This window comes from Arvicola amphibius, chromosome 2 (assembly GCF_903992535.2).
Source record: "Arvicola amphibius chromosome 2, mArvAmp1.2, whole genome shotgun sequence".
NCBI lineage: Eukaryota > Metazoa > Chordata > Mammalia > Rodentia > Cricetidae > Arvicola > Arvicola amphibius.
The window spans coordinates 24559500-24579863 of NC_052048.2; the positions used below are offsets into that span (position 1 = coordinate 24559500).

The 20364-nt window shown below is 47.2% G+C and overlaps 1 protein-coding gene across 1 annotated transcript in view; it reads left to right on the forward strand.

The window, feature by feature from the left end:
* Positions 1–7860: 7860 nt before the first annotated feature.
* Cd4 (CD4 molecule) overlaps positions 7861–20364 on the forward strand; it is a 31590-nt gene continuing 19086 nt past the window's right edge. Inside the window, exons 1-3 of the mRNA XM_038320127.1 lie at positions 7861–7967; positions 18516–18611; positions 18738–18899. Coding sequence (XP_038176055.1) covers positions 18563–18611; positions 18738–18899 — 211 coding nt within the window. The 5' untranslated portion in view covers positions 7861–7967; positions 18516–18562. The remainder of the gene's footprint in view (positions 7968–18515; positions 18612–18737; positions 18900–20364) is intronic.

The following is a 20364-nucleotide window of genomic DNA, read 5'->3' on the forward strand; positions in this document are numbered from 1 at the left end:
TAATGTGGGCTGGGATATAGCTGGGTGAGAGAGCTCATAGTTAGCATGTGTCCAATCCTCAATCCTCAGGACCAAAAATTAATATATAAAATTTAAATGGTGTAGAGCTAGGTATGGTGGTGCATGCCTGTAATCCCAGCACTTGGGAGGCAGAGGGAGGAAGATTAATAGTTAAAGGCCATCTTTGGCTATGTATCAAGTTCAAGGCCAGCCGGAGATACCTGAGACCCTTTTACCTCCAAAAAAAAAATCATTACCACCACAAGAAAAACATTTACATGGCTAAAATGACAAATTTCATGGTGTGTATATTTTACCACAAGAAGTTTAATATCAATTTCATGTAAATTAATTTTAGCATATACAATATATTCAATAAATGATATGGATATAGGCCATGATTTAGGAAATAATCGCTTGAGAAAATGGTTTAGAAATTGATAAAACAGGGGCTGGAGAAATGGCTCAGTGGTTAAGAGCACTGACTGCTCTTTTGGAAGATCCTGAGTTCAATTCCCAACACACATATCACAGTTCACAACTGTCTGTAATTCCGGTTCCAGGGCATCTGACACCCTCACACAGACATACATTCAGGCAAAACACCAATGAACATAAAATAAAAATAAATCAATCCCTTTAAAAAAAAATAAAAACGTTGATAAAACAAAGAGCCGAAAAGTTGTGGCGTACGCCTTTAGTCCCAGCATTCCTGAGGCAGAGGCAGGCAGATCTCTGAAATCTGGCCAAATCGAGAAATGGATAAAAACAAAACAAAATCATATCCTGGCCAGAGTCTGCAACAGTTCTTGTCCCGATGACCCAAGGTCAAAACCTCATCCACTCAATATACAGGAAGCAAACAACACTTGGACTTGATTCTAAGAAAGTAGCTCCTAATTCTGGAAAAAGTCTGTTCCTGGGTTGGAGAGACAGCTCAGAGGTTAAGAGCACTGGCTGCTCTTCCAGAGGTCCTGAGTTCAATTCCCAGCAACCACATGGTGGCTCACAACCATCTGTACTGAGATCTGGCGCCATCCTCTGGTGTGCGAACATACATGGAGGCAGAATGTTGTATACATAATAAATAAATAAATCTTTAAAAAATCCTCAAAGGGAGGGGGAGGGGAGTGAAGGGAGGGGGAGGGAAATGGGAGGTGGGGAGGAGGCAGAAATTTTTAATAATAATGATAATAATAAATATATATATATTATATATATAATCTTCAAAAAAAGAAAGAAAGAAAAAGTCTTTTCCTGCAACACTAAGACCCTAAAACAACCCAGACAGGTGATAGCTGAGACAGAGAAGGGCTTACCTCACAAGCACGAGAACGTGAGTTCAGTCCCCAGACCCCTGAGCCTTGGCTGCTCTCTGTGTCTTGGGCATATACTCTGCTCTTCTTCTGTTTGTTCCAAGAAATCTGCCTGTCCTTGTTGAAGCTCTTTTCAAAAGGGGGGGAGTCTTGTTATGTGGCCCAGGTGGCCCTAAGCTCAGAGCCCTCTGCTTCCCTTAGTCTTCAGTGTTGGGATTATAGACATGGGCTGTCACACTCACTTTCCCTTGGATTTCTTTTCCCCAGAACACCGAGAACCCCTGGGACGACAATCTGGTGACCTAGGTATGGAATCTGTAGGGTCTCTGTACTCTGCTGGGATCCTGGGGGTGGAGCACTAAGTAAGGCACTGGCCACTGTCCTTGTGTTTAGGGAGATGGACACCACCTAATACGTATTTTATTCTGGTTGAACGATGGCTACAGAGAGGAGGCACAAGGTGTCCCTCCTACCTTACGTTAGGAAAGTGTATTTCATCTGAGGAACTGGCACGGCCTTAGACTATAGGCAGAAGTCAGGATGGGAAAGCAACAGGAAGCCAATGCCAGGCACTAACACCTGGTGCTCCCTCCCACAGAACCGCCTGCCCAGGACCTCTTTCATATGAGGAATAAACTCGCATCTTGGTCAAGTCAAGCTACTGTCTTGCACTTTCTTTCGTTTGCAGCAGACAAAAGCTTGCGCTACTTCATAATACATATGTCGTTGACATAAGGAGACTTTGGTAAGCTCTCTCAGCCCTCCATGTTTTTCCTATTGTAGTGCATGCCCTCTGCAATGAGATCATTCTTTATGGATGTGTTGCCCAAAGCCTGCAGGACCCTATCTGTTTTCAGATTCACTGTCACACCCCAGCCCTGACTAAATTGCCTCAGGCTGGTGGGTAGTTAACACCCCTTGAATATGTGGATGGAGGGACGGACAGATGGACGGATGGATGGACGAATGAATGGATGGATGGATGAGTGGATGGATGGATGGACGAACAGACGGACAGACAGATGGATGGATGAGTGGATGGATGGATGGATGGATGGATGGATGGAGAGTATAGAATCGAGTCACAAATTCAACTGCCTACTGAAGCCTGCTAGGTAATGCAGATGAGATAGGAGGGCTGGCTATATTAGAGAGAAGGTGTTTGCATGCCAGACTGTCAGAAAAGAAAGCCCAAGGCTGGGGGATCCGCACCTGGCTGCTTTTATTTATTTATTTATTTATTTATTTATTTATTTATTTATTTATTTATTTATTTATTTTTTGGTTTTTCGAGACAGGGTTTCTCTGTAGCTTTGGAGCCTGTCCTGGAACTAGCTCTTGTAGACCAGGCTGGTCTCGAACTCACAGAGATCCGCCTGCCTCTGCCTCCCGAGTGCTGGGATTAAAGGCGTGCGCCACCACCGCCCGGCTACCTGGCTACTTTTAAAGAGCAACTCAGAGGTTCTGTCTAGCCCTTTCACTTCGATTCATTCACAAAACTGCGTCACTTGGCCAGGCTGACTGCAAAGGAAACTTGGAAATACGTCATATCTGGGTCGCGAAAGTCAGAGCCGGTTGCTGCAGCTCTGTAATCCCAGCTGCTTGAGAGGCTGAGGCAGGAGGATTGTTTGAGCCTGGGAGCTGAAGACCAGTCTGGGCGGTATAGTAAGATCCCTTCTCAAAATAAATAATTAGTAAAAATTGAACTCAGCTAAAAATCATGAGTTCTAGGGCTAGGGAGATGGCTCGGGGTTAAAGATTGGTCTCGCAAGTATGAGGATTAGAATTTGGGTACCCCAGACCCCACATAAAGCCAGCTAGACGCAGCAGTGAATGTTGGTAACCGATACGGGAGGCAGAGGTAGAAGAGCCCCAGGAAGCTCGGGGGCCCAGGATATGTAGCAGTGAACAAGAGACCCTTTCTCAAATAAGGAAGAAGGCGATGACTAGCAACACTAAGATTGCCCTTTGACCTCTGTATGTATTCAGTGATACACTCGTGCTTGCACTCACACAGATAACCTCTCTCTCTCACACACACACACACACACACACACACACGCACACACACGCACACACACACAAGCTAAAATAATTGAGGGACCTATTACTAAGAAGCAGAAAACCGAATTGAGAAGCAGCTACAAAGAGAGCTAGGGTCTGAAGAATGAATGACACCTCCCTAGATTTGTGAATCTCGATATGTAAGTGTGGCCTGTGGACCCCAGGAGGCCCCGAGACCTTCCAGAGAGTCTTAAAGGGCACGCTAGTTCCACCAAAGTGACAGGACCCCATTTGCCTGCTCCTGTGTTGCATCCCAGCGAGGCTGCAGAAAGTTCCTGTGAGAAACTGCAGCACAAAGCAGGGTGGTAGCGTGAAGACGTGCCACGGGTCCTCCTCTGCCAGGCACTCACGATGTAAGAACATGCCCATAATTTACTGAAGAGTGTCTTTGATGAAACAATAAAATTTAATTTTATTAAAATGCAACCCTTGGGAACACCGTGCTAAGAAGCAAGAAGAAGCAGGGAACATTGTCTGCAGATGAAGCCGCGACAGTTGCTGTGAGTAAAAGCACTATATTCATTGTGGGTGTTACAAGCCTAACTGCACTTTTTAATATCTCTCTTTTATTATCATTATTTTTAAATAACTAATCTGTTTTAGCAGCCAGCACTCTTAACTGCTGAACTATCTTGACAGTTCCTTACTCTATTAAAGTCAGCATGCAAGGTGATGGGTTTCATTATGGCATTTTCATACATAGACGTTATTATACTTTGTTCGTATCTTATTCTTCCCCCTCCCCTCTGCCCATCTTTCTGAAGTAGCCCCCTTTTCTGTTGTTAATGTGTGTGATGATATTTTGCCTGCATCTCTGTGCATAGTGTAAGTACCTGGTGCCTGAGGAGACAAGAAGATGGGAATAATCAGTCCCCTGAAGCTGGAGTTACAGACAGTTGTGAGCCACCAGGTGGGTACTGGGAATCAAACCTGGGTCCTCTGGAAGAGCAACCAGTGTGTTCTTAACCACTGAGCCACCTCTCCAGGCCTGGAACCAGCTAATTTTTTAGAGTAGGGACGGCCAGAGGGCATGTGCACCGTTTGTAGTCAGCACTCCGGACTGCTACGTGGAACATGACCTGGAGGAAGGCAGGATAGGGTGCCATGGCCAGTCCAGCTGTGGGTATCAAATAGACCTGGAGAGAAAGGTCACGGTAGGCAGAGGTCCAAAACTCTGGATTCACTTCAAGAATGAATAATTTTTCCGGGCATGGTGGCACATGCTTTTAATCCTAGCACTCAGGAGGCAGAGGCAGGGATTTCTGTGAGCTGGAAGCCAGCCTGGTCCACAAGGCAAGTTCCAGGACAGCCAGGGCTATGCAGAGAAACTCTGTCTCAAAAAACAAACAAACAAAAAGATGGATACTTTACTTTTCCCACCATCATTTGTGCACTGTTTCTCCAGCTACCAGAGACTGCACTGCAAGCAGAACTTGAAGAAACAGCATCTCTGACCCTTAGATGAGTTCTTCCTTCTACACTCCCTGCCCTGTGGCTTTGTCTTGCTCCACAGGACAATCCCTCCTAGGTCTTATCTGTGCTTGCAGCTTTCCAAAGTCATGCAGTCAGGGGGCCACATCTGGGTCGGGGAAATAGCAAATCACTTGGACCCCAACGGCACGGGTCAGGAGATGGGAGGTTGAGGCAGGAGCTACTGCATAGGGTGGCAGTGTCACCCAAGCCTGGAATGGTGGCACTGGTGCAGAGTGGCCTGGAGAGATTTTTGAAGACATTTAGAAGGTGAAGTCACAGGATTCATAAATAGATACACGAGAGGGGTTACATGAGGAGGTTAGAGCGCTTTCAATGTGTTTGGCTTGAGTAGCTTGGATGGCAATGCCTTCACTCAGTGGTTAGCCTGGGACAAAGGTGTGCAGATGCTAAGTTAGTCTGGAACTAACCTGAGCGGTGTAGAAATTGCTACATCTGTGTCTTAATCACTGGTCCATTGCTGTGAAGAGGCACCATGTCCAAGGCAACTCCTTTTAAAGAACTATTTAATTGGGGGCTTGCTTACAGTTTCAGAGGATTAGTCCGTTTTCATCATGGTGGGGAGCATGGCATTGGAGCAGTAGCTGAGAGCTACATCCTGATCTGTAGAAAGAGAAAGAGAGAGTTTGTATGTGCGTGTGTGTGTGTGTGTGTGTGTGTGTGTGTGTGTGTGTGTGTGCGAGAGAGAGAGAGAGAGAGAGAGAGAGAGAGAGAGAGGACCTGGCATGGACTTTTGAAACCTCAAAGTCCACCCCCAGAGACATATTTCCTCCAACAAGTCTCTCTCTGTGTCTCTCTCTGTGTCTCTGTCTCTGTCTCTGTCTCTCTCTCTCTCTCTCTCAGTTTTTTGAGACAAGCTTTCTCTGTGTAACAGCCCTGGCTGTCTTGGAACTAGCTCTGTAGACCAGGCTCGAACTCACAGAGAGTCCTTCTGCCTCTGCCTCTGAGTACTGGGGTCAAAGGCATGTGCCAACTAAAACCCAACTAAGACCACATCTCTTAATCCTTATAATCCTTTCAAATAGTGTCACTCCCTGGTGACTAAACATTCAAATATATGAGCCTCTGGGAGCCGTTCTTACTCTACCACATTATGGTAAACATGCAACTGGAGATGTTCACTGGGAAGGCAGGTATCTACTCACAGAACTTAGAAGAGAGCTGGGCTAAAGAAGAGTTAGGTGAAATTTTGAAGGGAGCAGGCAAAAGCACTTGGCCATTTGACTTCAGACTCCATTTTAGATGTAGGGTAAAATGGAATTCAGGTTCCCAGGCCCTGGGGAACTGAGAACTTTCCAATGGCCAACCAACCTCTTCCCTAAACCACAGCAACAGTCATTATGCATCTTTAGTTCTCTAGAAATGTAGCTATTCCTAAACACAGAAAGAACAAATGAATCTGATTGGTTGGACTAAACGGCTTGCATTATGTGTTGGTTGATACTGATGGAACAGGCGAGGAAAGTCCCTAATCTTATTTTTTAAACTTTATTTAACTTTATTTCATGCGCATTGGTATAATGATGTCAGATTCTCTTGAATTGGAGCTACAGACAGCTGCAAGCTGCCGTGTGGGTGCTGGGAATTGAACCCGGGTCCCCTGGAGGAGCAGTCAGTGCTCTTAACCACTGAGCCATCTCACCAGCCCCAGTCTCTAATCTCTGATTCCTGATTGTTGAAAATTGTAACTGTAACTTGGCAACAAATGGTTGTGAATTTTGTGCTTATGAACCCCACTTCTGCCTCTGTTCAAGGTTGTCAAAAGAAATAAGGTTCTCTAGTCCTAGTCTTGCAGCTGATTGATCACTTAGGTGGTGATTTAATAAAAATTTTGGAACCCATAAGTGTTGTCTCTCTTCTTCATCTTAATGCATAACAGGCTAGGTGTAACAGTGTTAGCAATGGTGTGGTCCATGGTCACTCTGGTCCTCTCAGGCATCCACAGTGTGGTCCACAGTTACTCTGGTTCTCTCAGGCATCCACAGTGTGGTCCATGGTCCTCTCAGGCATCCACAGTGTGGTCCATGGTCATTCTGGTCCTCTCAGGCATCCACATTGTGGTCCATGGTCCTTTCAGGTCCTCTCAGGCATCCACACTGTGGTCCATGGTCCTCTCAGGCATCCACAGTGTGGTCCGTGGTCACTCCGTTCCTCTCAGGCATCCATATTTCAACCCAGGCCTTCTCTGCCACAGTGGACCAGATACATGGCCGCTACTGTTCACAGCTCTGGAAGAGGCCACACTGCACAAATATGCTCAGAGATGTGTAACAATAATTCTTTTGTGGCATTGCTACAGCTGCTTTCAAGGAAGAAGGGTCGTGTTTGCCCACCTGTCCAAACACAGTGACCCTGCTCTTCCTGTCAGAGAGGCCGTGTAGTCTAAATGACTTATCCATACTTTTTCCATAGAGGAGACACATACAATTCTCATGCTGTTTGCATCTCGGCAGCATGCTGCCTACTCAGTCCCCAGGAACGGAGGGAGTAAAAACCAGATAAGTACCGAGTTCACCGCTGTGGAACACAGGCTGGTTCCCTCTAGGCTCTTTATCATCTCTTAACAGCTGACTCAGTGGGTTTGTTGGGCAATATAATCTCATCTAAATTTTCCACTGATTTAATTTTTGCTAACTTTTCTTTTTCACACGTGGTATTACTATGTAACCCAGTCCGGCCTTGACTTTGTGATTCTTCTGCTAAATCTCCTCAGTTCTAATCTGGGGTTATAGCTATGTGGGCCCTAAGCCCTGCCTCGTGCTGGCTGGGTCTGATTGTGTTGGCCTGTTTCTTGGCCCCCAAACAGACAACAGTGACATTCCAGGCTCCAGCTCAGTTCTGCTTCGCTGTCTCCAATGACTTTGGTGGTTTTAATTTCTCAGTTTCCCCAACAGCTGGGGTGGAAGGAGGGACTCCAGAGGGCTGGCCCACGTCTGGCGCAGCGGAGCCTCGCTACCAGGCTTCCTGTTTCTTCACTTACAGACATCTGTGAAGACATAGCAAAACCCTCTTCCTCAGGAGGCACCTGTTTGTAAAGCCTGGCCTCCTCACACAGACACACCTGAAAGAAGCTGAGCCGAGAAGGGCTGGGCAGAGGTAAGAGCAGTGCTGGACTTCGTTCTTTCAAGGAGCTGGAAGGGGCAGCAAAGGTGGCAGCAGAGGCGCGGGAATGTTCGGGATGTAGCTCTCTGTACCTAGCTGTGGCCCAGTTCTCCTGGGTTTCTCTCATAACAGGCCATGAACCATGATCTCCCACTGGAACTACAAGCTTCAAGAGGTTAAGCAGTAAGCCATGGTCACCCTTGCCCACCCACCCGGGTGGAATACAGAGCTCAGAGCAGCAGGCACTCAGGGAAGCACCCTGGCTAGAATGCAAGATCAGAAAGGCGATGGCCGGGAGAGACAAGAGGAGGCAGCTGGCTGGGGAGTCGTGGTGGAGAGGTGAGGCTGGGAAGAGAGAAAAGGCAGAAACAGTTACGGAGAGAAGGGAAGGCTAGAAAGAATGGACATCTGTTGAGTACGGAGGAGGCGTAAGAAAGGAAAAGAGAAAGAGAAAACCAGGACCATATGCAAGTTTTCTAAATTCTGCCCTAGGAATCTTCACCAAGGGTCAGACACTCAAGAACGATTTAAACCATGTGATCTCTGCAGCCTCTTTCAACTCTTTTGTGATTATGTGAGCTCTTTAACGTTTGTCCTTTTCCGTGAAGTTTTAGGAGTTTGGTTTGTATTTTCCTTTCAGGTCTCACTCTGTTGCCCAGGCCGGTCTTAATAGCCTGGGCTCTGGTGACGCTTTTGCCTCAGCTTCCCCAGTAGCTGGGACCAAGGCACATGCCACTGAGCCTAGATTGATATTTAGAATCTTTGAAGTGTCTCAGGGAACTCTGTTTTCTTTAGCTTGAGTTAGAAAGGGAGGAAGGGAGATCCTCAGAAAGCATTAAAGCTGGACTCTAACCTCTGGAGCGCGGCAGATGGCTGCTTCTTTCGGGAGACAAGTCGTCAGGACAGCTGATTTGGCTGCCGACCCTGATGCTCTTAGTGGGAAGTGGGCATGAAGCCAGGCTCTATTTCTCAAGGAGGGGTGCACTATCCAACTCTAGCCCTGTCCCCGCACCCTCAGACCTTTCTCTTCTCTTAGTCAAAATCATGCTGTGCCCCCGAAAGTCCTTCAGTTCATAGAGTTATCCCCTGAGAGGTCCCCTGAGGTTCAGTCTGATCCTTCAAAATGGAAAAGTTCCATTTTGATAATTCAAAGACTTTACTGGGTGCATAGCACTTCCCAAATGTCCTGATCTTGAAGGGCACAGTGTTTTTTTGTTTGTTTGTTTGTTTGCTTGCTTGCTTGTTTCTGTTTCTGGTTTTGGTTTATTTTATTTTATTTTGGCAAGCAAGGCTCAAGGGCCTGATGAGGGAAGACCGCTGTTATTTTTGTTCTTAGGATTTCTGCTGTTGCCTTAGATTCTGTAGGTTTGTACAAAATGGCTGCCTTACCCTGCTGACAGAGGGCCCCTGAAGAGCTAGAAAGGCAGGAACCACTTTCCCTTTTCAATCCTAGGCACTCTCAGAAGAGGCCTGCCTCTGAATGCAAATTCTCCCCCACCACCTCCAGTTCTCTGCCGTGACTTGAGGTGGCCTCAGGCCTTGCTCTTGGCCGCAGGGCTGAAGTGGCAGAGTTTGGAGTTTGGTGGTCAGGTCTGGCACATTTTAGACGCTTAGTAAATGCTCGTTGGATTGAATAACTCGGATGGAGATGGGAAATAAGACCAGGGGAGGATATGGGCGTCGGGAGGGTGAATGTTGCATGCTGTTTACAGCTCTAGTGCTTTCAGAGAGAAGGGAAGGAAGGGGTGCAGAACCCCAATCCACCCTCCATCATGTGGGCATCTGAGGCAAAGGAGAGGGTGACAGAGGTTGCAGCCGCTGAACCACAAGGGTCGCTTAGAGGGTCGCATCTCTAGGAAGTGTATGTGAAGCCCGTCAGAGTTGAAGGGTGTGTGGTGGGGGCCACATCCCACGACTGGGCTAGAGTGGGCTGACTGGGGGCCGTGAGGGGAAGATAAAAGTGCCCGTGGGACCACAGACTGTCGCTGTGGTGGAGTTGTGTCGGGACCGTGCCCTCCTCTCCCGTCTCTGGGGGCCCTGTGAGGTTAGCAGGAACCTCAAGCACCCTGAAAGGTGTGTGGTAGGCATTGCCGTTTTCATCGCATCCCTGTGTGAGCCCTCTTTGCATCTTTTGTGTCCCCTGCAAGCTTCTTGCCTTCCAGAATCCCTTCATGTCTTTGCCTCTCCTCTATCATTCCTGACAGGCCCTGTGTGCTTTGTGTGTTGGTGGATGCTGGGACGGGTGGCTGTTGCTTTAATAACCTCCCTGAGTCCTTTCTCCTTCCCTTGAGGCCTCTGTGCTTTGTTTCCAGAAAATCTGCCTACTGTCCTTTGTCCACTGTGTCTCTCTTACTTTGCAGCCAGTTCCTCTGCCTCCACCCCTTGGGTCCAGCCCATCCTCTGCAGCTTTGCCGCAGATCAAAGCTTTGGAAGACCCGCTGGCCTGCAGGAAGCCAGGCTGCTTGTTTACAGTGTAGAAAGAACCATATCTCAGTGGCATCTGGAGAGGGGAAAGAGGAGAAAGGGACAGGGGAACTCCAAGGAGAAGAGAACAGTAAGGACAGTAATGGTTGCAGCCCAGAGGAAGCCACCCTGGGAGCATAAGCATGGGAGAGAGAGATTCAGAAATGCTGATGTGAGCAGAGAGAAGGGGAGGGGGACGCTGCAACCAGTCACTCTCTGCAGCTTCTCCCAGGGGTGATGTACACAGGATGCTACCGCAGGAGGTACAGCGCCCCTGGGGAGGCTGAGGATGTGGGAATCAAAGGCCAAGTCTCTCGGGTGGCAGCGGAAGCCTACAGCACCAAAGTAGGCTGTGGCTGGAAACCCACAGCCTCCTCCACTAAGCCAAAGTCCGGAGTGCATTGGGGTGATGTTAGGAGCTATAGACAGAGATAGCTCTCTGCAGAATCTTGGAGTGATGGGGAGAGAGTGGCTACTATCTGGGGAAGAGCCAGAAATGCCCTCATTCCTCAAGCATCTTTACCAGGACCAGGGGAATTCTGATCCCACGGAGGGAGAACCCATGTAGACTGTTTCTCTGTTAGCTTCTCCAAGGAGGAGGAGAAACATCTGCAGGGAAACGTTCTCCATCCGGGAGTAGGGGGGCAGTAGGAAACCCTTTCGGGGCTACACTGCCCCTACAGCTCTTGTCACCACACCCTTCCCTTAAACGCTCTGCAGGCCCCACCCCAAGCTAACAGAGCCAACTTGTGGGCACCCTCAGGACTCAAGGACAAGTTTCTTGCTTCCCTCATCCCCAGACTCCTCTTCTGACCACTTCTCTTTCTAGCTCCTTGTTTTCAACAAAATGTATTCTCTCTCTGTCTGTCTGTCTGTCTCTGTCTCTCTGTCCCTCTGTCTGTCTCTCTGTCTCTCTCTCTCTCTCTCTTTGTCTCGCTGTCTCTCTCTCTGTCTGTCTCTCTCTGTCTGTCTGTCTCTCTCTCTCTCTTTGTCTCGCTGTCTCTCTCTCTGTCTGTGTGTGTCTCTCTCTCTCTCTCTCTCTGTGTGTGTGTGTGTGTACCCATCATCTATCTGTCTCTTCTTCTGAAGCATCTATTGTGTTTCAGGTTCTGGAGAATTTCCTCTTTCACCCAGTGGAGGAACTGGACAGGGTTATTTCTTAGCTTACCCCAAACCTCTGAGTGCTATATCCCTGTCAAGAATTATGTATTTATGGCCAAGATGGCCCAGTGGGTGAAGGGTAAGTGTCACGACCTGAGTTCAATCCCCAGCACCACTAAAGATGGGAGGAGAGAACTGACCCAGAGTTCCCTGGCATTCTCTCTTCCCACTCTCTCTCATAACACAATAATAATTAAAAATATGTGTTAGAGCCCAGCAGGAAATCTACCTCAGATGGTCCAGGGACTGCATAGAAAGGGAGTTATTACAGAGTCAGGGACAGGGACCGGGACAGAGAGACCAACCAGCATGTTGAGGGGCACAGACACTAGCAACAGCAGCGAGGCATTAGAAGGCAGGAACTGTGGATAAGGGCTGACAGACAGCAGTTGCAATGTGACAGGGTGCTGGGAGGTTGGACACACAGCTATTGGTGGTGAACACACCAGAGCATGGAGAGAGAGGGAGGGGGAGAGAGAGAGAGAGAGAGAGAGAGAGAGAGAGAGAGAGAGAGAGAGAGAGAGAGAGAGAGAGAGAGAGAAAGAGAGGGAGAGGGAGGGAGGGAGGGAGGGAGGAAATACACTCTCTCTCTTACTAAGACACTCCCATCTCCTTTTCGCATTTCCTCTGGGAAATGCCCCAAGTGGTCCCTAGAGGGCCAGGAAGCCTAATGGGCACAATGGCAGCCAGCCCTTCCGTAGAGTTTGGGCGTAGACGATGGAGAAGAATAAGCTGCATGCTTGCGGATGACTTGGCTCCCTCTGGGCCAGGGCTGGGTGTGAATACACGCTTAGTGACTGGCCTTGCTTCTCCTCCCTCCCTTCTCAGGTTCCCTCTCTTCCCCTTCCCTTCCTTCTTCGTGGCTACATTTTTGTAGTACTGAGGATGGAACCCAGGGCATGCTGAGCAAACCCTGTACCACTGAGCTACATCCCAGCCTTCAATGACCCAGTTAAGAAACAGAATTCGTGTGCTACATGCAGTAAGACACACCAGTGAGTTATTTTCCTCTGTCCCATCCTACGGTGGCCTAAGCTACACAGGCGAATTATCCAGTCTCTGCACTTGCACTGGTGCCGGCCTTGTGGCACTCAAGGCAGCCTGGACTGTTCAGCTTAGCGGAGAAGCGATTACATGATCATTCTATCTTAAGGTGGACTATGGGACACAGCCAAGAGAGCGGCAACAGGGAACTGAGTTCACAGAAGGCAGGGTACTGTAGAGCAACACAGGAAGGATGAGACAAGCAGAGAGAAAAACCAGGCTCGGGAGGAAGAATAATAAGAAAGTCTTCACGAATATCTTGTCTCATCAGCTCTGGACCAGATCCCTGGGGAGTTTCTAACAGTCACTTCTCTGAGACCTACTATAGCCTGGGCCCCTGGGTTGCAATTTGTGTGTGTGTGTGTTTGTGTGTGTATGTGCGTGCGTGTGTGTGTGTGTGTGTATGTGTGCGCATTTTGTGTGTGTGTGTGTGTGTGTGTGATCAACAGTGGCTCCAGTCACCTCCAGAACTGAGCGAGTCTCAGCTCTCCTAGCTTGGCGTTAAGATTGATTGTCAGGCCCCAATACCATCGTCTGTCAACGAGCTCCCTGCACCTGCTGTCCCACGCTCTCTTTGTTCTCAGAACATCTGGCACACCCCACACCTCGGAGGCACTGAGAACGCTCCTCCCCTTTCTCCTCCACCTGAGTGTGTTTTAGGACTTGAATGTGCCTTGGTCTTCTAGAGGTTTGTGAACATGCCAGTGTGAACCCCATGTGCCAGCTTTGGAGCCCTAGGTCTGGGGTGGGTCTGTGAATCTGTTTCTTACAAACACGGTTTCTCACCTGTTTTCCTGGATATGTGGCAGCAAAGAATCACTCTTCCTGCACTTGGGAGGCAAAGGCAGGCAGATCTCTGTGGGTTCAAGGCCAGCCCGGTCTGCATAGCGAGTTCTAGGCCAGCTACGGCTAGTAGTGAGAATTGCTCTTATCCTATAAGGCTTTCTTGTTCCTGGAGTCTGTTGCCCTCTTTCACATCTTCTTCCTCAACTGTCAGCTTCACTAACAGGCGACAGTCCTTGTTTTCTGCTGACCCAGACTTCATAGGCTTTACACCGTCTGTCTGTCTGATACTGACCTACTGACCAGGAAACGAGCATTCTGGACGTTTGTTTTGTTTTGTTTGCCTCTCGGCTCTACATGATTCTAAGTCCTTATCTTAAGACAGGCAAAGTAGTGGTGCATACCTGTAACCCCAGAATTTGGGAGGTCCGGGCAGGAGGATCAGGAGTTCAAGATTATCTTTAACAAAAAGAGATGAACAAAGAAAGAGAGAAAGAGAGAGAGAGAGAGAGAGAGAGAGAGAGAGAGAGACTGACAGATAGACAGACAGACACAGACAAACATCCGGCCCCTCTGCTCTCTTGCCTTCCAGCTGTCTTAGGGAGGCTGTGCCCTCTCCGTAGAATCACACCTTGGCTTTCTCAGGTTTATCCTTCTTCCTGCAACTGGCAGGATCCATTTTGCAACCAGAATCACCTTCTCCGCCTAAAACTATCTCCTGGTTCCTGAGCCTCCAGGATCAAGGCCCAGGGTCTCGGCCTACACCCCAGGGCCTCAGATCCTGGCTCTGTCGCCTCAGTCCCCGTCACTTCGTCATTTTCTGAAACCACTTTCTGTTTCCATTCACAAATAAGTCGTTCTTGGCCCCGGGCACAACATTGAAAAACATCTGAAGAATTTTTTTTTCTTTGAGACAGGCTTTTTCCATTGCTTTGGAGCCTGTCCTGGAACTCGTTTTGTAGACCAGGCTGGCCTCAAACTCACAGAGATCCACCTGTCTCTGCCTCCCGAGTTCTAGGATTAAAGATGTGCGCCACCACCGCCTGACTTGAAGAAAATTTTTGACAGGCTCTTGTGTAGCCTAGGTTGGCCTCTAACTCTCTGTGTAGCTAAGGATGACCTTGAACTCCTTATTTCCTGCCTTGCTCTACCTCCTGGGCTGGGATTATTGGTTTGCACCCGCGCCATGGCAGCTAGTACCACTAATAGTCCTGGAACTCCTGAACCCAGGGCCTCCCATACGCTAGGCAGGTACCTACTAACTGAGCCACATCCCCCATTTTAATTTTTTGAAAATTTTTTTATTAGAACATTGCCGTTCTCACCACAGTGACTTAGTGGTAGAGCACTTGACTCATGCGTTTGGCCCTGAGTTCCACCTCAGCAAAGAAAGTGAGTAAACCGGGCTGGTGCGATGGTTTGGTGGGCAAAGGTGCCTGCTGCTAAGCTGGCATCCGTCTAGACCCCTAGGCCCGACACAGTGGAAAGAGAGAATGGGCACACACAGGTCGTTTGCTGACTGCCATGCAAATGTAACAATATACAATATTATATAAATATACAATATATACAAATTATATACAATAGATAAATGAATAAGTAAATAAAGTAAAAAAAATAATAATTTTTATTGTTATTATTCCCTGCCCACTTCAGTAAGCGATGTGTTTTGTTTTCAGTTGGATGCTTTTCTTTCTTTCTTAAAAATGTTTTTCTTAGACAATCTTGTACGTGCATAGAATGCATTCTGATCACCCATCCTCCGCACCTTCGCACCTTTCTCCCGCCCCTGTGGATACTCTCCTCTACCCAGCAAGTCCCTTCTCACGTCTTTTTGGTTTCCTTGTTTCGTGACCCGCCCAGTTTAACTAGGGTAGTCCCAGAATCGCTCTGGAGCTGTCTGTCCAATGCATGGACAAGGCACCAGTGGCCATGCCCAAAGACCACTACTGTCCCTCCTCCAGCAGCTGTCCGCTACCTATAGTTCCTCAGGGAGAGGTAGGGCCATGGCCTCCTGAGCTCCTGCCCACCCATGACTGGGCCCAGTCTTGCACAAGCTGGATGGTTTAAAGATGACAGAGGTACTCGGTCTTGGAGCAGCTTTGCTTTTGGCAAGTAGGCAGGAGATGCAGCAAACCCAGAGGCCTGAGGATCCAGTTTAGTGACAGAGCTCTTGCCTAGCAGGTGCAAGGGGCTGGGTTGCATCCCTGGTACCATAAAACAGAAAAAGAAGCCAACGATGCAGCCTGGTGCAAGGTCCATCCTGTAACTATATTAAATATTTGAAAATTACAGCTATCAGGACTGGGAGAGTGTAGAAGTGCTAGAGAGGTTCACGAGGGCCTGGAATGGACTATAACAAAGGTTTATTTATTTGGGGATAAACTCACAGTAAGGGATCCACAGTCTTCTGCGTGCACTGGGAACTGGAACCGAATCCAGCAGAGAAAGGACTGTGCATGCTTTTCGACTGCACTTGTAGTACATGAGACTACACCCAAAGTAGGTCGGTATCTTAAAGGCTATTGGCTGAAGGAGTTCTCACAGCAGGAGAGTGACTCAGTAGTAGGACAGCTGCCTGCCCTGTGGGAATCTTTAGCTTCTAGGCCCACAGAGGAAAAACAAAACAATTTTTTACAATATCAGTAAAGGTGATACGGTTTGTAGGTAAAATAAAGCTATCTGGAAATGGTTTACCAAACTTTCTGAACCCGGACCAAAATACATATATGTATATGTATGTATGCATGCGTACATATGTCTATATTATTTTATTTACATGAAATGAAATTTGTCAGTCTATCCTTATACTTTAGTTTTATAATTTACTTTATATGTATGGATGTTTTGTTCTCTGTGTGTCTGTGCACCATGTGTATACCTGGTGCTGTGGGTCTGAGTTCCAGACAGGCCACCAGTGAGTGCTGGGGATTGGACCCAGGTCCTCTAAAAGAGCAGCCAGAATTCTTAACCACTGGGCCATTGCGCCAGCCAATGTTTATTTTTTATCTATCTATCTGCCTATCTATTATCTATCTATCTATCATCTATCTATCTATCTATCTATCTATCTATCTATCTATCTGCCTATCTATCTATCTGCCTATCTATCTATCTGCCTATCTATCTGCCTATCTATCTATGTATCATCTATCTATCATCTATCTATCTATCTATCTATCTATCTATCTATCTATCTATCTATCTATCTGGTTTTTTGAGACAGGGCTTCTCTGTAGCTTTGGAGCCTGTCCTGGAACTAGCTCATGTAGACCAGGCTGGCCTCAAACTCACAGAGATCTGTCTCTGCCTCCCGAGTGCTGGGATTAAAGGCATGTGCCACTACCACCTGGCCGCCAGTGTTTAAAGCCCAAGTCTAACCAGGCCATAGATCTAAACTAAAAAGATATGTTTCTTTTTTTTTTTTTTTTTTTTTTTTTTTTGGTTTTTCGAGACAGGGTTTCTCTGCAGCTTTTTTAGAGCCTGTCCTGGAACTAGCTCTTGTAGACCAGGCTGGCCTCGAACTCACAGAGATCCGCCTGCCTCTGCCTCCCGAGTGCTGGGATTAAAGGCGTGCGCCACCACCGCCCGGCTAAAAGATATGTTTCTATATCAGAATCCAATAGCTTCTTTTATGAACTACTTGTCCAAAGCTTCAAATAATTCTCAAAACAACAAAACCCATTCATAATATTGTCTCTCAAAACTAGATGTGTGTGTGTGCAAGTATGTATGCTTGAGTTAGCATATGGGGGGCATGAGTGTCCATGCCAGCTTGCTCCAGGGAGCCCCTATCTCTACCTCCCAGTTGCTGGGATTACAGTTGCCGTCCTGGCTTTTGAGTGAGGTCTGGGGGTCCCAACTCCAGACCTCACATTTGCATGGTAAACATAGTATCCACTGACCAGTTCAAAACTAGATATTTATTAAGCAGAAATGTCAGAAAGAATTATATTTTCTGTTTTGTTTTGATTTGTTTTTACAGACAGGTTTTCTGTGTAGCTCTGACTGTCCTGGAACTTGTTCTGTAGACTAGACTGGCCTGAACTCAAAGATCCACCTGTCCCTGCCTCCCAAGTGCTGGTATTAAAGGTGTGCACCACCACGTGGTAATAATTATTTTTATTAAAAGACTAGTGGGTTCCTGACCTTTGAGACAGGGTCTCATATAACCCAGGTTAGCCTTGAACTTGCTATGTAGCTGAGGCTTGCCTTGAATTTTCTCTCTTTCTCTCTCTCTCTCTTTTAACTAAAAATATATATTTTATGGTTATGGGTGTTTGCCTGCATGTATGAATGGGCACCAACTGGGTGCCTGGAGCCTGCTGAGGTCAGAAGAGGGTATTGCATCCCCTGGGACCAGAGTTACAGATAGTTACAGGTAGTTACCTACCATGTGGGTGCTAGAAATCGAACCTGATCCTCCACAGGAGCAACACACGATCTCAACTGCCGAGTCAGTCCCCCAGCCCCTTTAATCTTATTTTTGAGATGTGGTCTCACTATGTAGTCCTGGCTGGCTTTGGACTCTTGGTTCTCCTGCCTCAGTCTCCTGAGTACTAAGACTTGACACATATGTGCCTCCATGCCAGGGTAGGAGACTAGAACTCTTCATGGAAGTGCCTGAGATTGTGGTTTGTAGTTGACACCCATGATTATACTTATCTCTTTGTATATGTAATACGCTGCTATTGCTTAGGATGTTAAAATTGCTATTATGCACCGGGTGGTGGTGGTGCACAGCTTTAACCCAAGCACTCGAGAGGCAAAGGAAAGTGGATCTCTGTGAGTTCGAGGCCAGCCTGGTCTACAGAACAAGTTCTGGGACAGGCTCCAAGGCTACATAGAGAAGCCCTATGTTGAAAAACAAACCAAACCAAAACGTGCTTATGCTACCAACATCACACAGTCTTAATTCGGCATGGAATATTGCAGTACATTACTGCAGGGTGCCTGCTTCGTGTATGCAAATAAGGTGCTGGGGCTAGTTACAAAGGCCCTGAGGGAGAGAGGGGTCTTGTATGCTCCACATCCAAGGAATGCCAAAGACTAATGATTTCTATCTGCCTCTGTCCCTGCCGTTTTTTGCAGACTCCAGTCCCCAGTGACTCAAGTCGGTTGACCTCAGCAAGGCCACAATGAACCAAGGAGTCTCTTTTAGGCACTTGCTCCTGGTGCTGCAGCTGGGTAAGTTCTCAGACTTGAGGACCAGCAGCAGATGGTGCAGGGAGGTGGGCAGATGGGAAAACGCAAAGGGCGGGGCACGGAGGGAGCCGGCAGAAACACTGAAGCTCGCCCTTCTTTCCTATCCAGCACAGCTCCCAGCTGTCCTTCAAGGCAAGACTGTGGTGGTGGGCAAAGCAGGGAACACGGTGGACCTGCCCTGTAAAAGTTCCCAGAAGAACGTGTTCTTCATCTGGAAGCTCTCTGACCAGACGAGGATTCTGGGGAGTCAGAATAACTTTCTGACTAGAGGTAAGATTCCCTGTCCCCCAACCCAGGGAGGAAAACAGTTGAGTGAACTTCCTGTGCCTAGGCCAATGTCCCGTGGTGGCTAGGGTTGACAAAAATCTCAGAGGTCCTCTACTCTGGGATTTCCTTTCTTCAGCTGCTGATGACGAATCGCTTCTGGTAGGATCTTTTGTTGTTGTTCTTTTAATATTCATGACTTCAGTGAACACTGGAAAATTCATCACAGAAAGTATATGATTTCAAGAGTATTATTACTACAGACCGCGAAGATGATGTGGTATTTTGTTTACTCCCATTAAAAGCAACAGTTAGTAATAAAGAGTGCTTGCCTAGAGCATCTAAGGGTTTGAGTTCCCCCAAAAAAACAAAGAAAGAAAAAAAACCCTCCAAAACCAAAGCCAAGTGGTGGTGGTATATACTTTTAGTCCCAGCACTGAGGAGGCAGAGGCAGGTGGATCTCAATAAGTTCAAGGTCAGCCTGGGTATAGAGTGAGTTCCAGGACAGCCAGGACTACACAGAGAAACCGTTTCTTGGAAAACCAAAACAACCCCCCCCCAAAAAAAACCCACAAAAAACAAAAAACAATAGTTCATGTCCTGTGATCTTAGCATTAGGACTTAAGGCAAGAAGGTGGTAAGTTTTAGGTTGTATACCAAGACTGTCTCAATAATAAATGAAATAAATTTATTTAATCTTAAAAGTGAACACATTCTGAGTGAGTTCCAGGACAGCCAGAGCTACATAGAGAAACTCTATCTTGAAAAACCAAACAAAAACAGAACAAAACAAACAAACAAACAAACAAACAAAAACCCTGAACACATTCTAAGATGCTGCATAAAGTAGATAGATTTGGTTAAACTATGTGCGATGTCCCTGAATGGCTGAAGTTTGAGAACAGCCCCAGTCTGGCCTCTACTCTTCTTGGTAGGCAGCTGAGGCCCCGCCCCAATCTTTCATGGCCTACATAGAAGCAGAGCTGGGTCTGGAATGCTGGCCCCGGGAAGGGGGGGCTCTAAAAAGCTGTGTTCTAGGCAATGAGATCCTGCTTGATGTCTAGACAGGCATTTTAAAGGTGGCTCTGTATTCCAATGTGTATAAATACATGTGCCTGGCTGGTAGGGTGACTCAGCAGGTTAAAGGTGTCCACTGCCACATCTGCTAACCTGACTTTCAGTTTGTGACCCACGTGGTCCACAGTTTGTCTTCTGACCCCCATGTGTTCTCTGTAGCAGGCGTGAGTGGGAACGCTCACATGTCCTCTAAATAAACCAGTAAATGTAGTAAAAGAAAATTAAAAATACTTATAAATATCTGAAGTGGATATGTATTTCTAGCTATTTATTTTCTGTAACTGCTAATTCTTTATTCAACTCTACTACAATTTATTTACTTGACTAATCCCATATTGTTGGACATTTAGGCGCTTTTCAGTTTTAACAAGAGGATCTCCAGGGAATACTTTTG